Here is a 16968-nt window from a genome sequence, read left to right as displayed (position 1 = left end):
CCCGCCTTGCTACCCCCTTCTCTGCCCCTCCCCCGCTTGCCACAGAGGCCGGCCTAGGACCGACCACTCAGCAGCCTGCCAGAGACGCCTGGAATCCCGGTGAAAGCCCCCGAACCAAGGCCCTGCGCGGCGCGCGACCCGTCCTGCCGCCGGCCCTTGGACCCGGGAGCCAAAGTGCCGCGGCTCCCTGCAGCGCGCGCTCCTCCCACCCCCCGCGCGGGGCGCCTCGTGCACCTGCGCGCGCCGGGGGGCGGCCGTTGCGGAGGGAGGAGCGGCGCGCGCGGCGGCGGCAGGGGCAGGATGGCGGAGCCACGCGAGGAGAACCTGTCGGTGGTGGTGCACGGGGCCGGCGACCTGCGCCTGGTACGGCCGCCCCGCCCCGCTACAGGCGGCGGGGGAGGGGATCCCAGCAGGGCACCGCCCCGAGGGGCGATCATTGCTCCGGGGGGGGGGGGGACAGTTTTCGGAGGGGTGTGCGGGGGTCACAGCTCTTGGGGTTCAGGGGGCTTGGGGGGCACAGCTCTTGGGGTTCAGGGGGCTTGGGGGGCACAGCTCTTGGGGTTCAGGGGGTTTGGGGGGTCACAGCTCTTGGGGTTCAGGGGGTTTGGGGGCCACAGCTCTTGGGGTTCAGGGGGTTTGGGGGCCACAGCTCTTGGGGTTCAGGGGGTTTGGGGGGCACAGCTCTTGGGGTTCAGGGGGTTTCTGTGCAATGTGCAGCCCCCAGGTTAGCCAGGCCAGGATCTGCCTGGATCATAGAAATCTCAGGTACAAAACCCAATTGGGTGTCTCCAGGCTCAGGGCCAGGGCAGGATTTATTCCCACAGAGCATTTCTGGTGTTTTTGCCACTCGGGTTTCCATGGTGAGGCTCCCTGCCCTTACCTGTGGAAATGTTTTCACATCTAGTGCATTTCTCTGGCAAGAAGCTTCTGCTATTTGACTTAAATTCACCTTTAGTTAATTTCATCCTGAGTCTTCCTGCTTAGAATCTTGTGTGTATTCCACTATGAGACTTTGTGTACACTTAAGTGGAAGATACATGCTAGCTCTATCAGAGAGCTCTTCCAGCACTTATGTATAATGTAAATTGCATAGACCTACAGCTATATCGACATTTACAATTACAATTGAATGACAAAACTTTTGTTGTTCACAGGTGCTAAAATGTCCGCCTCTGCCTGCAGAGCTACAAACATTTTGCTGCAGCCAATGCAAGTGTAAGGGGTGCCGTGCCAGCAGGATTGCTCTCCTGTTGACAACATAAACCTCACTTTTAAGGGATGGAAGTATTTTGTCAGCAAAAGTGCCAACAGTGTTTACACTGCACAGCTTATAGATAAGGACATGTGGACATGACCATGTAGCTAAAAGCAGTGTAGTATAGACAAAGCCTAAATAATTCCTTTCCCTCAAACATCAGTATATTATTATGTCTCCCTTGCCCCTCTTCCTAGTCATTCCTTAGATAAGCAGTTAACTATTTTTCCTCCAGCTCCCTGATTGTTTATATTGCTTTCTTCAGGGTTTCCGCATATTTCATTTAATGAAGTTTCAGCTCACTGATGACACAGTTTAGTAAAAATCAGCCTAGCCCAGATTAAACGCCAGCTATTCCAGTTCCTGTTAATTATTTCCCGTTGTTACTGTCCTTCAGCCCGTTTTCACATGACTATTTCTGTCTAGGCCAGTTGGCATTCATTTACACTGTGATTTCATGTGGCACAGTATCAAATGACCTGCTAGAATTAAGTGGAGGAGGTGTAAGTCTTTCTGGGCTTCAGCAAGGCTGTTTTGTACCTCCTCAGGATTTAAAGGACTCAGGGCCCTCCCATAAATTCTTCAACCTGCAGTTTTCTGGCTGCAGAGATTTTTATGTTCAGTCAGGAAGTTAGACATCTGTTGTGTGTACAGGTATTTGCCTTTACACATTTGGAAGATGCCAAATAAGAAGCCACTTCTGAAAATCAAGGCCTGTGTCTTAATGGACTTTGGATAAGCAATGAGGTAGCCACAGAAAATAGTTTTTATCTGGCAGGTGCTTGTGATTAAATATGGACTTTGTTCACTTGTTGTAGCTCAGTTTATTTTTATCACTCTTGCACAGCTCAAACAAAGTGTGTCCACAGCGAGCAGTGTTGCCTACAATGGGTGGCTCGCAGCTGGTAGTAACATCTGCCAAAACAGTAATAAAAGCAACCCTTATAATAATGTGCATTTAATGCACATATAATGTACGGTTTTCTAAATAGAAACATAGGAATAGCTGTACTAATCACACCCAAGGTTCATCTAGTCCGGTATCCTGACGCTGACAAAGGCAGAGGTTGTGCCCACTTCAGATCTCATGATCTCTAATAGAGATTGGTTTAAGCCCCAAAACATAGGGTTTAATATTGCTTTCAAAATATTTGGTAGAATTAACTGTAATAACTAGATATCCTTATTATTCATATAATCTCATTAAGCTCTTAACCTTAATGACTTCCTGTGGCAGAGAGTTCCACCATCCTTTTTTTTTTTTTTTTTTTTTGGACAGTCAGACACTGTCCTGATTCACACCTGGGGCTCCTAGGTGCTATTGTGCAAATAATAAGCAATATTTATAGTATTTACATGCTTTTAGTAGTTTTTCAATTACATTAAAAATGGCAAATTTAAATCCCCTCTGTCACAATCATCATGTCCCTTTTATTTGTCTCCTCTCTAAGGTAAAAGTCTTAATCTCTTCAAAATACAGGACTATGTAGCACTTTAAAGACTAACAAGATGGTTTATTAGATGATGAGCTTTCGTGGGCCAGACCCACTTCCTCAGATCAAATAGTGGCAGAAAATAGTCACAACCAATCTCTTCAGTCTCTCAATATGAGAGGTTTTCCGGGCCCATGATCATTTTCATCATTCTTCTTTGAGCTCCCGAATGAACAAAGGAGTGCATTTTTTTAGGATGCTGTTAGATACTCAACTTTCAGTACCAAAGTCTCAGAGGGGTAACCGTGTTAGTCTGTAACTTTTAAAAATGAGTAGTCTTGTAGCACTGTAGTGACTAACAATAAATATATAGTATCATGAAGTGGGTTTTGCCCACAAAAGTTCATGATACTGTGTGTGTGTATGTGTATATGTGTGTGTATATATATATATATATATATATATATATATATATATAGTCTCTAATGTGTTACAGGACTACTCGTCCCTTTCAGTACTGTGAGCTTCATTATCCTTTTTACACATGGTGCTTTCATTGCAAGCTGTTATTTTCACACACAACTTTTCCAAAAAGCTGAGGTTGTAAAAACTGTGTTTCACCCATTCACACATTTATTAAATGGTTTCTGTGCATGTTGATAACTCAAAAAGGCCTTTTTAAAAAGCTTTTGGTTCACTCTGGCTGAGTCCTGAGCAGGAATTCTGAGTAAGAAATAAAATCCCGTGCACTAAAAATTTCATAGAGCTTGTGGCACTCAGACATAGGCTCCACTTCCTTATCAACAGGCAGAATTTGGCCACATACTGTCCATATGTAGTGTTGTTCTTTAAGTGCTTATTTTAACAATGACTGGCAGTGTAATGACTGAGAGAGATACAGAAGCAGGTCAACATTTGAATCTGGTAATAGTGATGTAGCAACATCTCATTTCATGGGCAAGTTAATGATAGAAAGGTAAGGGATATATATGATTTTATTTATATAAACTTACAGAAACATAATTTCAATGGTGTCACCCTCTGCGGAGTGGGATGGAGGACTTACTACCCTCTTCCCTGGGTCACAGCTTTGAGGACCTCCAGTTGATAATACAATATTGTCAGAAAAGGATTGAATTGGGTTTCATTTGAAAATCCTTCCTCCCGCAATGTTACCAAACATGATCAACTTAGAAGACTTATGTTATGTAGATATACATTCAATTAAATGTTTAAAAATCAAAATTGTCTCTAATATTGCAACATAAAAAAGACATTGAGGTTTCGTACTGTATTTCTAGGGAAGTTAGTCTTGACCTATAGGATTGAAAAAAATTATCCATGAAAGTCATCGGTGCTATCTCTGTCTAGAGCACCATTGCTAGACACATTGTCACACTGACCCTTGTCTGTGCCTCAAGCACACATCACCATTCAGCTCAGGCTGCTGGCCAGCCATTTGCAGGGTGGTGAGCGTCTGGGCTTTGCACATAAGCTTGGCTACGTCTACACTGGCCCCTTTTTCGGAAGGGGCATACTAATTTTGAAAGTGAGAATAGGGAAATCCGCGGGGGATTTAAATATCCCCCATGGATTTAAATAAACATGTCTGCCGCTTTTTTTCCGGCTTGGGGAAAAGCTGGAAAAAAAGCGCCTTGACTGGCCCGATCCTCCGGAATAAAGCCCTATTCCGGAGGATCTCTTATTCCTACTTCAAATGTTTATTTAAATCTGCGGGGGATATTTAAATCCCCCGCGGATTTCCCTATTCCCACTTTCAAAATTAGCATGCCCCTTCCGAAAAAGGGGCCAGTGTAGACGTAGCCAAGCATTTAATTAGGATTGATGTGAACATGCATGCTTGAGCGTAGGGGATAGTGTTGAATGGGCTCAATCATCCTGACACTATTACATTGCTTGACAATTTTGTTGGTGGCATTTCTAGGTTTGTCAGCTTCTTGTAAACAGCCACTAGTGTGGCTCTGCAAGTGCCTTAATATTTATCTCAAATTGTAAACTTGATATGAACACATCCAGTGCATTTATAACCTCATCAGAGACTGTCCCAGACATTCCAAGTACCTTCAAAGTGAGAGCGATTCTTTGGAGGCCGAATCAGATGCCTTCCAGTGAGAAAATTTTGTCTTGCATCCTGAAAGGGCAAGAAAACCTAGCTGTCTGGTGGTTGTTAGTGGTCTGAGAGATAGGAACACATCTCTGTGTAGTATACAATGAGTCTGTTCCCAGCAGCAAGCATAGAAACAGAATTTTGCAGAAGTCTTGGGAATTACAGAGAAGCACCACTGAGAAATGCAGGGCAGAAGCTTCGTTATGCCATGTGACAATGAAATTGTTTGAACAATGCTTTGCATGCTGGAGTGTTTTTCCTGCAATGTGTGGGTAACTCAAGCTTTGTGCAAGTATCAGTAGCTTCTTCATTGTGACATTGGAAATGTTGGGGACCACGGCCATAGAGTCTCTTCTTTCTGGTAATATTTGTAATTGATCTCTATACATGTGTGTCAGACACAAGGTGGTCTTTGTGGTAAGTCCACTGTTTTCTCTGTAGCCTCATAATGAAGAGTTTGGGGAAATCTTGGCAGGTATTAACAGTTTCTGGTTTGTGAAGAGCTTGTACTTCAGTCATATCATTTATGATTGCTACTCCAAAAGACCTCTGCTGCAGTAAGTACAAGTCACATCAGTAGGTACTGGCTTAGGAAGACTATGTAAAATATGCATAAGTTTGGTTTTCACCTGTCACATATGTTTCATCGCCTTCAGACATCAGTTGTGGTACCACAGGGAACTCATACTTTCCCCCTTGCGTAGTTCTACGTGACACTGAGATCTGGGCATGACCCACTACCCTAGACTACTAAAGAATCAAGAAAAGCAAAGATAGCGGGGTGAGTTCAAAAGCACTGCTGGGATTGAGAAGTTATACTAAGGTATAGTGCAGTGACTCCACTAAAAAGTCAGCTCTTGTCTCACAAAGTTACTACAAAATTCCCTAAATCTGGGGTAAGTCTGACTCTACTGATCTGTTGTGATAATCTCTACATGACTGATGAAGCTGATGCTTTGTGGATCATCATAACAAGACCATCCACTTCTTCAATCCAAAGTAATATTTGCGTACTGACTAAATATTTAAATCACCTTTGGAAAAAGGTGGAGCAAAAGATAAGGATGATGAGGTGAAATCAAACTGAGTACAGTATCATTCTCTTTGCTTCAGTGTTTGCTTTCCGTGTTAGTGATGTCAAATACTGAGTTTAGTGTTTATGGAAATTGGAAATTCTTTTAGGAAAGAATATCCGCATTCAAAGGTCTAACGCCCAGTTTTATGTGTGGGGGAAATTGGGTGTAGGACACAATGTATGACTTTGATGACAAAATAACTTCCAAACAGACCATAAACAGCTTACGCTAGTACCAGGAATGGGCCCAATTCGGTTCCCATTGCAATCAGTGGGACTTAATTGGGCTCTGGGCTGGTTCCAATCAACGTAAAAAGACAATGGCAACCATCCCACTTACATTCTTAAAGTTAGGAAAAAACTTTGCAGCAAATCTGCTAAGTAATCAGAAATCCATGTTTCTTCCCCATTATATGCTACCTTTCCAATCCTGTGAATAGAGACAGTTACAAGGATTTGAAAGCACAGAGTTTATTTTTAAAAACAACGAATAGTCCTGTGGCACCTTAGAGACTAACAAAAAAATATATAATCACGAACAGGGCTCAACAAACAATACAATCTACTTGCCTGTGGCGAGTAGATTTCAGCCGTGCGCCCCATTCATTCGCGGCATGCGCAATGCGACTCTTGCGCATGCGCAGTACGGGGCTAGAGAGCGGCTTTCACCACGTTCATCAAGCCCTGATCATGAAGAAGTGGGGTTTGCTCATGAAAGCTCATGATATATGTGTGTGTGTTAGTCTCTAAGGTGCCACAGGACTACTTGTTTTATAGTAACAAAGCTACCCCTCTGAGAATTTATTTTTGTATTTAGACATTTTGCTTAGCCGCCTTCTGTGGTGAAATCCTACAGACATATTCTTTTTTCTTTGAACATTTGGGAGGAGTTCAGATACCACAGTGTTAGGGAGCCAGGCAAGTACATAAATATAGAGAGCAGAGGTATAAAAGTCCTGCAAATATAGGTTACCTTTTATTGGTGTGAAATATAACTCAGGGCTGTAGCTAAGCTCTTCTACATATCACAACGTAGCTGTGTAATGTTCATTTTTCTTGGATTCTCAGGCTCCCCGCTCTTAAATGTCCACCATACTTCTTTCATGTTTCTATTAATTTTGCTTGCGGGGGACAAAGATGGTGTTTTTGCCCTCAGGCACATGGAATTTTTATTGTGTTTTCCCCTTTCATGGGTTTTCCCTTGATTGGTCAATGATTTAAGTTTTATAATGCCTTGTTCATATTGTTTCAGCAATAATAGTCCTAGAAGAAAAGAGCGTGAGAATAGGCATTTAGAAAAGGACATTTAACCCTCACTGTTTTTATATGTTGTTGTTTTACTGTGACTATCTGGTTCAAAAGCCACTCTGGTTTCAGAAGATGAGTTTGTTTTCGGATCATGGGATAAGGAGCTCGACTGAAACAACAAGTCCAATCTAGGGAAGTTTGGTGTATAAGACATGAACCTATTACTGTAATTGCTTATATATTGGAGAAACTGCTAGGGATTTCTCAGAAAGCTGCTCCAAATTTTTATTCAAACTAAATTCTTTTTGTTTATTTCTCTATAGGAAAATCGCCCAATCCCAGAACCAGGTCCCAATGGTAGGTCTCTAGAGTGACTGCCTCATGTCTGCATTGCGGTTTTCTTTGAGTGTAATTTCTTTCAAAATTCTCTATTTGCCCTTCACTGGTCTCCCCCTGTACGCCAACTACCGGATCTATGACAACATATAATGGGTGGCCAACCAGTTAGACACTAAGAGCCAAAAGAGCTGTGGATAGTAGTGCAAAGAGCCACACACCCCAGGCCCAGGCACCCCCAGTCTCCCCCCACTCTAAACCAATGCTCCACTCCTCCCCCTTCATATTATCTTCCTCTGAAAAAGAATGCTGTCATAAAGGCATGCTGAACATTACCTTTGATGGGAGTTGGAAACCATCTGCACTCTCAGAATTGGGCCCATAGAAAGTAGAGAAGGAAAAATTAGCTGGAAACTTCATTCTGTCCTCATTCAGATAATAAACTTGTAATAGATGCAAGTTTCATTGGGATTTTGATGTCCCAGGCTGGTTACCATGTGATCAGAAACTTTAAACAGAGTTTTATCTTAATAATCTGGTTGCTTGCCCATTACCCTAACCTTGAAATATATTTACTGTGTTCAAATGCATCGTACACAAGTCTATTTGAAAATCATTCAAATAACCAGAAACTTAATCATATTTAATCAAATATCCCATTTTCACCCAGATTTGAGCTCGCCTCTTATATTACATTTGCCTTCATTTAAAAGAGATGCCTTTTATTTTATGCTCTTCAAAATTTAATCCCTTATCTAGAATGTTCAGATTCCAGTAAGAACCTCATAAATGTCAACTAATCCATAGGATGCAAATGCAGATATGTTACTTTTATGAACTATGTTAGTAAATGATAGTGAACAGATTAAGAAAATGAATTGTAGAATCATAGAACCATAGAGCTGGAAGAGAGCTCAGAAGGTAATCAAGTCCAGCCCCCTGCTCAAGGCAGGACAAATCTCAACTAAATCAACCCAGCCAGGGCTTTCTCAAGCCGAGACTTAAACACCGCTAGGGATGGAGACTCCACTACTTCCCTAGGGAACACATTTCAGTGCTTCACCACTCTCCTAGTGAAAAAGCTTTTCCTAATATCCAACCTGGACCTCTCCCACCACAACTTGAGACCATTGCTCCTTGTTCTTCCATCTGTCACTACTGAGCACAGCCTTTCTCCATCCTCTTTGGAAGCTCCCTTCGGGAAGTTGAAGGCTGCTATCAAATCTCCCCTCACTCTTCACTTCTGCAGACTAAACAGACCCAACTCCCTCAGCCTCTCCTCATAGGTCATGTGCTCCAGCCTCCTAATCATTTTGGTCGCCTTCCGCTGGACCCTCTCCAATGCGTCCACATCCTTTTTGTAGTGGGGGCCCCAGAAATGGACACAATGCTTCAGATGTGGCCTCACCAGAGACAAATAAAGGGGAATAATCACTTCTCTGGATCTGCTGGCAATGCTCCTCCTAATGCACCCTAATATTCCATTAGCCTTCTTGGCTATAATAGCACAGAGTTGTCTCATATTCAACTTCTCATCCACTGTGACCCCTAGGTCCTTTTCTGCCGAACTACTACTTAGCTGGTTGGTCCCCAGCCTGTAACAATGCTTGGGTTTCTTCCATCCCAAGTGCAGGACTCTGCACTTGTCCTTGTTGAACATCATCAGCTTTCTTGTGGCCCAATCCTCTGATTTGTCTAATTCACTCTGGACCTCAAGCGTATCTACCTCTCCCCCTAGTTTAGTGTCATCCGCAAACTTGCTGAGGGTGCAATCCATCCCCTCATCCAGGTCATTAATAAAGATATTGAACAAAACCAGTCCTAGAACCGAACCTTGGGGCACTCCGCTAGAAACCGACCACCATCCTGACATCTAGCCTTTGATCACTATCCGCTGGGCCCAGCCTTCTAGCCAGCTTTCTATCCATCTCACCGTCCATTTATCCAAACCACATTCCATTAAATTGCCTTCAAGAATATTGTGGGAGACCGTATCAAAAGCCTTGCTAAAGTCAAGGTATATCACATCCACTGACTTCTCCATGTCCACAGAGCCAGTTACCTCATCATAGAAGCTAATTAAATTGTTCAGGCACGACTTGCTCTTTGTGAGTCCATGTTGGCTATTCCTGATCACTTTCCTCTCTTCCAAGTGCCTCAAAATGGATTCCTTAAGGATCCCTTCCATGATTTTTCCAGGAACCGAAGTAAGACTGACTGGCCTGTAGTTCCCTGGATCGTCCTTCTACCCTTTTTTGAAGATAGGCACTACATTTGCCTTTTTCCAATCATCCGGGATCTCTCCCGATCTCCACGACTTTTCAAAGATAATGGCCAAAGGCTCCTCAATGACATTTACCAACTCCCTCAGTACCCTCGGATGCATTAAGTCCGTACCCATGGATTTGTGTACGTTTAGCTTTTCTAAATAGCTCCTAACCTGTTCTTTGCCCACCAAGGGCTGTCCATCTTCATCCCATCTTGCATCACTTAGCGCATTAGTCCAGGAGCCGACCTTGTCTGTGAATACGGAGGCAAAGAAAGCATTGAGTGCTTCAGCTTTCCTCACATCATCTGTCACTAGGTTACCTCCTTCATCTAGTAGGGGCCTCACACCCCTCTGATCACCTTCTTCGTGTTAGCATGTCTGTAGAAACCTTTCTTGTTATCCTTCTCATCCTTTGCCAGTTGCAATTACAATTGCTCTTTCACCTTCCTGATAACCCCTCAGCATTCTCGAGCTATACATTTATACCTCTCCCTGGTTTCCACTTTTTGTAAGCTTCCTTTTTGTGCTTAAGTTCACCAAGGATTTCCCCTGTAAGCCAATCCCGTCTCCTACTATGTTTGCCTCTCTTGCTATGCATCGGGATGGTTTCTTTCTGTGCTTTCAGGAAGGCTTCTTTAAAATACTGCCAGCTGTCCTGGACTCCTTCTTCTTCATGTTAGCATCCCAGGGGATTCTGCTCATCAGGTCTCTGAGGGAGTCAAAATCTGCTTTTCTGAAGTCCAAGGTGTGTATTTTACTACTTTCTTTTCTCCCTTTGGTCAGGATCCTGAAATCTACCATCTCATGATCACTGCTTCCGAGGTTGTCACCCACCTCTACTTCCCCTATTAGTTCCTCCCTCATTGTGAGCAGACGGTCAAGCTGCACTCGGCCCCTGGTCGGATCCTTCAGCACTTGTACCAAAAAGTTATCCCCGACATTCTCCAAAAACTTCCTGGATTGCCTGTGTACTGTCGTATTGGTCTCCCAACAGATGTCAGCGTGATTAAAGTCCCCCACGAGAACCAGGGCCTGCAATCTGGAAGCTTCTTTCAGTTGTCCGAAGAATTAAAGGGAAGAAGGAGATGGAAGACCTATCTATCTCTCCCCCCCCCCTCCAGAGCCCATGCAGAAGTGTTCACTACTGTATTTTTAGTGAAAAACATTAGAATGAGATTTTCCAAAGTGCTCAGCATTGGCCTAATTCTATTCTCATTGAAATGAGTAGGAAAGATGGCACTGACTGCATTGGGAGGAGAGTTACACCAATGCATAGTGCTTTTAACAATCCCATCCTAGTTTTTCTAAGCAATAACAAACAAACACAAACCTTAGTTTTTTCCTGTTAAATATTTGACTGTTTTTATTAAACTGTTTTTCTACAAACTACTGAAGAAAGTCATGATTATTCTAAATTGAGCTCTAGAAATCACCACACAACTTAGTTACTCCAAGAGAGAACAGAATTATGACTGAAAATGTTACTTTGTGTGACACTGAGGAACTGTAGAATTATAAGAGAGCAAAGAAAAGGATTAGCAGCGCAATTCTGAAATATGACCTGCTAAGATTTAAAAGAAAAGCTTGTGCAGTTTTATGGGACGTGATTGTCTAGGAAGGAGTCCTATAGAAAGGGATCTAGGGGCCTTAATGGACCACAATATGAGTCGTCAGTGACACTAGCAAAAAAAAAAAAGCAAACATTCTGGGATGCATTAGCTGGAGTGTTATGAGCAATACATGAGAAGTAATTCTGTCACTCTGCTCTGTCCTGCTTAGACCTCACCTGGAATATTGTGTTCAGTTCTGGGTGCCACATTTCAGGAAAGATATATAGAAATTAGAGAGGGCCCAGAAAAGAGCAACAAAAATTATTAAAGGTCTAGAAAACATGAGCTATGAGAAACAACTTAAAGCAGTGTTTCCCAAATGGTGTTGCGTGGAACCCCAGGGTAAGGGTTCTGCAAAAAATTTCATTACAATAACATTTAATGATTTAAAAAATAAGTAATATTTAAGCATTTATGAATTGTATTGAAAACAATTTTCATTTGTGTTTGCCACAATAAATGTCCCTGTGTAATGCCAGCTTAGCCAGAGAGTGGGGACGATGATGTCACTACTCAGCGCTGCACACGCAGTCAGTCAGTAGTGCGATCGCCTGTTATATCCCACCGTAAATCCACATACTCACATGGGTGACTGAATATGAATATACTGGTGTAGATTAGTTTTTGAGCTTTATTTTTTGTACACATTAAATGTGATTTTTCTTTTTAAATATGTGTAATTAAACTAAATGTTGATCTCAAGACCTTGTTTAGCATTTGTTTATTATTATCCTTACTTATTTGTGGTCTATTTTTTCAGCTTCATATATAGGACTGTTGTTAGAGGTTCCTCAACTTCTTTCACGTTTAAAAGGGTTCCACGACCAAATAAAATTGGGAAACACTGACTTAAAGAATTGGATTTGTTTGGAAAAGAGACAACTGATATGGTAGCAACTAAAAGGGTGTTGTTAGGAGGAGGGAAAGAAATTATTCTCCTAAATGTCTGATGATAGGACAAGAAGCAGTGGACTTAAATTGTAGTAAGGGAGGTTTAGATTGGGCATTAGGAAGAACTTTCTAACTGTCAGAGTAGTTAAGACCTGGAATACATTGCTTAGGGAGGTTGTGAAATCTCCATCACATGGAGATATTTAACAGCTGGTTAGATAATCATTCAGGGATGATCTAGAATGGTGCTTGGCCATCTCATGATTGCAGGGGACTGGACTTGATGACCTCTCAAGGTCTCTTCCAGTTCTAGTGTTCTGTGATTCTACACATAAAGAGGCAAAAGGGTACAGACCCTCTTCAGTGTTCCTCTGTAGAACAGTTACTTGTCAGTCTTTAAACCCTTCCCCAAGCAAATGCTTCACCTTGCTAAAGACTGCAGCGATTCTGTCATGCAGTTAGTCTCTTGTTTATGACTTTTTCTTTCCTTGCCAGAGGTGCTACTGAAGATGCATTCGGTCGGGATTTGTGGATCTGATGTTCATTACTGGCAGAATGGTAGAATTGGGGACTTTATCGTAAAGAAGCCTATGGTGCTAGGGCATGAGGCATCTGGAACAGTCATCAAAGTGGGGTCATCAGTAACCCATCTGAAGCCAGGTGAGCAACTTCCTTGAGTCTTGTGAGTGGTTACCAGATAAGCACTTTCCCAGTTGTGATGAGGTGAATAGGCTGGCTTGCTAGGAAATACTAAGTGTTTGTTGTGCATTGATGAAACATTAGGAATCTTGCAAACCAGAGAAGGCTGAGCCAAAACCTTTAGTTTATGGATGAATTTAACAAATGGCTCTGCCTTTATATTGGGTTAAATAGATGTGAAGATCCCACCTCCAGACAACTCAAGGTTCAGGAACCAGAGCAGGGTCTCATGAGATGGTTTGAGTCTCTGTCTCAAACACAGCTGTTGTCCTTATCTATTGGTTTACTGTTCTCCTCCCTGATTGCACCGTTCCTTCTAACCAGATACCCGCTCTTCCAAGTGAAATCAAACCTAAAGTAAGATGCTACAATCAAAGCGTATCCTCTTGGGTTTTGTTTTCTGTCCCTGTTTTACTGCACAGTACAGTAAAACTCCATTGGTCTGGCATCCAATGCTCCAGCACTCCTGATGGTCCGGCACCATTGGGAACCCAGAAGTGCTCGGGGCAGCTGGACAATTGGAGCTGCTCTGGGCCCGGCTTCCCCAATTCAGCCGCTGCTGAAACTGACCAGCAGCTGACTCGGGGAAGCCGGGGACAGAGCAGCTGGGGTACTGCCGGGTTGGTCCCGTAGCGCTGCCCCTCGGCGCTGCAGGACCAACCTGGCAGCACCCCAGATGTTCTTGGGGATGCCTGGAGCAGAGCAGCCCGAGTGCTGCCAGGTTGGTCCCGCAGCGCGGAGGGGTGGCGCTACTGGACCAACCTGGCAGCACCCTGGCTGCTCTGCCGCAGGCGTCCCAGATTCAGCCGCTGCTGAAACTGACCAGCAGCGGTTGAATCGGGGACTCCTGGGGCAGAGCCGGACTATTGGAAGGGGGGGCTATGAGGGGTCTAGGGTGGCATCCCCTCCCACCCCACTCCACCCCAGACCCCTCATAGCCTCCTCTTCTGATAGTCCGACATAGCTGATAATCCGGCACCCCCTGGGTCCTAAAGGTGCCGGATTATCAGAAGTTTACTGTACATTGGACAGATTGAGATCCATTGTGCTTTGGCCAACACTCTCCCCTCACAAACAGTCAGGCTCACTGCTATTTTTGGATAGCTGACTTCATGGCACTTCTCAGGAATCACTTTCCTTATCCTTTGTGAGAGTACTGATATGTTTTGACTGTTACACATACCCTGTTGTGTGTTTAATGGATACGTGTCAAACGTGCTGTCCAAGCCTTTGTAGACTATGCATGTGAGTCACTCTTGCTGCTAGTGAGCCCTTTTATTGATCCAGTTAGCTCAATATTTTGACTTCCTTTTGCTATACATGCCCCAGTAGTTGGGAGCCTCAGGCACTGGCGTTTCAGTGCTGTTTTAGAAGGAAATGTGTATTATTTGTTATTTACACCACTATAAATCTGGAGTGGCTGTTGGCTTCAGTAGTGTAAATCGAGGTTTAACTAGGTGTCATACAGAGCAGAGTTTGCCCCAGAGTTAGATCTTGGGGTAGGGACTAACTTTTTCTCTGTGTTCTGTGCAGTGCTGAGTACACTGATGCCACTTTGCAGTCCCTCAGGGGGACCCCTGAGCTAGAGAGCTGACTGAGGGATTTGCCCAGTGATTTGCTTCTGGTGCTGAGTGGAAAGGCTGGAAGCATTTTGGATGTTTGCTGATGTCAAGTATCAGAGGGGTAGCCATGTTAGTCTGAATCTGCAAAAGTGGCGAGGAGTCCTGTGAGGTGTGTGTGAATTCACACCTCCAGATCAGCTACTAGAAGTGGGCCTCATCCTCCTTGATTGGATCCACCTGGTCATCTCCAGCCTGACTCTGGCCTGCCTATTTATACCTGCCTCTGGAAATTTCCACTACATGCATCTGACGAAGTGGGTCTTTGCCTACGAAAGCTTATGCTCCAACACTTCAGTTAGTCCACAGGACTCCTCGCCGATGTTTGATGAGTCTCTTATACTCCCTTATGGAGTTCTGGAAAACATGACTGTGGAGCAGGTGAACATCTGCTGCTCCTCAACTCTGAGCTGACCAAGGATAGATCGGGAAATGTGGAGCTCTCCCACATGGCAATAAGGGGACTTTGTGCTCCTTGGAATTTGAAAAAAAAGATGCGTCTGATGGTATTCCCATTTTAAAAAATACTAAAAGGCAATTGAATGGAAATATTTTAACAATCTTCTTTTTTTAAGAAATCCGAAATAAAAATAATCCTGTGTTGAAAAATACAATCATTTAAATAAAGCATGTACATTTTCCTTTTATTTCCCTCCCCCCAAAATAAGTGAATTAAGGACCTGAGCAACGCCAGGTAAATATTCTAGTTGACAATAATTAGACTGAAAGGCAGATGTAGTTAGCTGTGCACGTGACTGAGCCTACATCCTCTTAGTGTCTGCCTGCCTTATGCATATTTATTTCCTGATGAACCTGTATATGGCTGGGTTCCTGGGATGGTAAGTCCTCTATAGCAGCGGTTTTCAAACTTTTTTTCTCATGACCCAGTTGAAGAAAATTGCTGATGCCTGCAACGCAGCATAATTTTACTGAAGTGTGAGCTCTGGGATGGGGCTGAGGATGTGAGCTTTGAGCTGCCGGAAGGGGCTCTGGCTATGAGAGGGGGTAAGGGCTGGGGCAAGAGGGGCTTACCTTGAACAACTCCCGGTCAGGGGTGTAGCGGGAGTGCTAAGGCAGCTTCCTGCCTCTCCTGGCACCGCAGACCATGCTGTGCTCCAGAAACAGCCAGCAGCAGGTTCCCAGCCAATAGGAATGCAGATCTAGTGCTTGGGGTCGGAGCAGTGCATAGAGCCCTGTGCATTCTCTCCCCCCATGCCACCTAGGAGCCAGGCCTGCTGCACAGTCTGTGGTGTAAGGACAGGCAGGTAGCTGCCTTAGCACCTCCACTGATTGCCTGATCCCCCTGCAGGTATGAGACCCAGTGCCGGACGTTCCACAACCCCAGTACTGGGTCATAACCGGTCGTCTGAAATCCACTGTCCAATCGCATGGATTATGGAAGTAGAATCAAGTGTCTCAATGAAGTCTTTGTCTTTGCGTGGGTGTTTACAGGGCAAATCTCTCCATTCCTTGGCATCCCACTTGATCGCTCGGCTCTCCACTGGTGTTGTGCGCGCACACATACTCCTGGTCTCATCCCACCCTGCTTTCACTTACTCAGGAGATCGAGTGGCCATTGAGCCTGGTGCTCCGCGAGACATCGATGAGTTCTGCAAAATCGGACGCTACAACCTGTCTCCGACTATCTTCTTCTGTGCGACACCTCCCGATGACGGAAACCTGTGCCGATATTATGCACACAACGCCAACTTTTGCTACAAGTCAGTCTCTCACTCTCTCTGCCCACTCCCTGTGTGGGGTTAGCTGTATTCCTCCCCCTCGCTCCTTCAGCCATTTGTACAACAGGGATACTAATCTAGTTACATGGAGCAGTTCCTGTTCTCTCCTGAGATGCCCCTAGCATAGGTGGGGTTTATATTGAGGCCTGATAGCCAAGTGTTTGGGATCTCAAACTTTTTGTACTGACCACTTATGTAATGCACTTTGAGAGCTATGGATGCTAAGTACTGTAGAAGAGCTGGGATTGTTTGTTTGTTTTGATTTCTACCCGTTACCATGGTATCTGAAAATATTGTGACAGGAACTAGTTGGACATTTCTCCCCCGCAGATTTCCAATGTCTTATTCATTGCTTTAACTGTAGTAGGTTTCTTTTCTTATGCCCTCTCTCGTCTTGCTCTTATTTTTACAAGGCAAAGTAAGGCCTGATGGTTTTTTGGGTTCTGCTCTTGGAAACTGCAGGAAGGGCTTTGCCTCATCTATCAAGGAGAGCGAGCACCATTGCTGCTCTGTAGAAAGCACTGCAAGAACAGCTAAACCTGTAACACAGTTTTAGTCATTAATTGAAAAGATGCAGACTGGTCCTGATTGTCCCAGGCAGCCAGTACTCCTGTTAATCCAGCCTCCATGCAACACTGAGGAGTATTTTGACCCCACTGATACCAA

The 16968-nt window shown here is 44.1% G+C and overlaps 1 protein-coding gene across 1 annotated transcript in view; it reads left to right on the top strand.

The window, feature by feature from the left end:
- The first annotated feature begins 220 nt into the window (after positions 1-220).
- Positions 221-16968, top strand: part of SORD (sorbitol dehydrogenase) — a 42071-nt gene continuing 25323 nt past the window's right edge. Inside the window, exons 1-4 of the mRNA XM_075897471.1 lie at positions 221-363; positions 7463-7496; positions 12741-12905; positions 16125-16284. Coding sequence (XP_075753586.1) covers positions 301-363; positions 7463-7496; positions 12741-12905; positions 16125-16284 — 422 coding nt within the window. The 5' untranslated portion in view covers positions 221-300. The remainder of the gene's footprint in view (positions 364-7462; positions 7497-12740; positions 12906-16124; positions 16285-16968) is intronic.

Source organism: Pelodiscus sinensis, chromosome 14 (genome assembly GCF_049634645.1).
Source record: "Pelodiscus sinensis isolate JC-2024 chromosome 14, ASM4963464v1, whole genome shotgun sequence".
NCBI lineage: Eukaryota > Metazoa > Chordata > Testudines > Trionychidae > Pelodiscus > Pelodiscus sinensis.
Note: the sequence above shows the minus strand (reverse complement) of the source record. Positions and strands in the feature narration are given on the sequence as shown.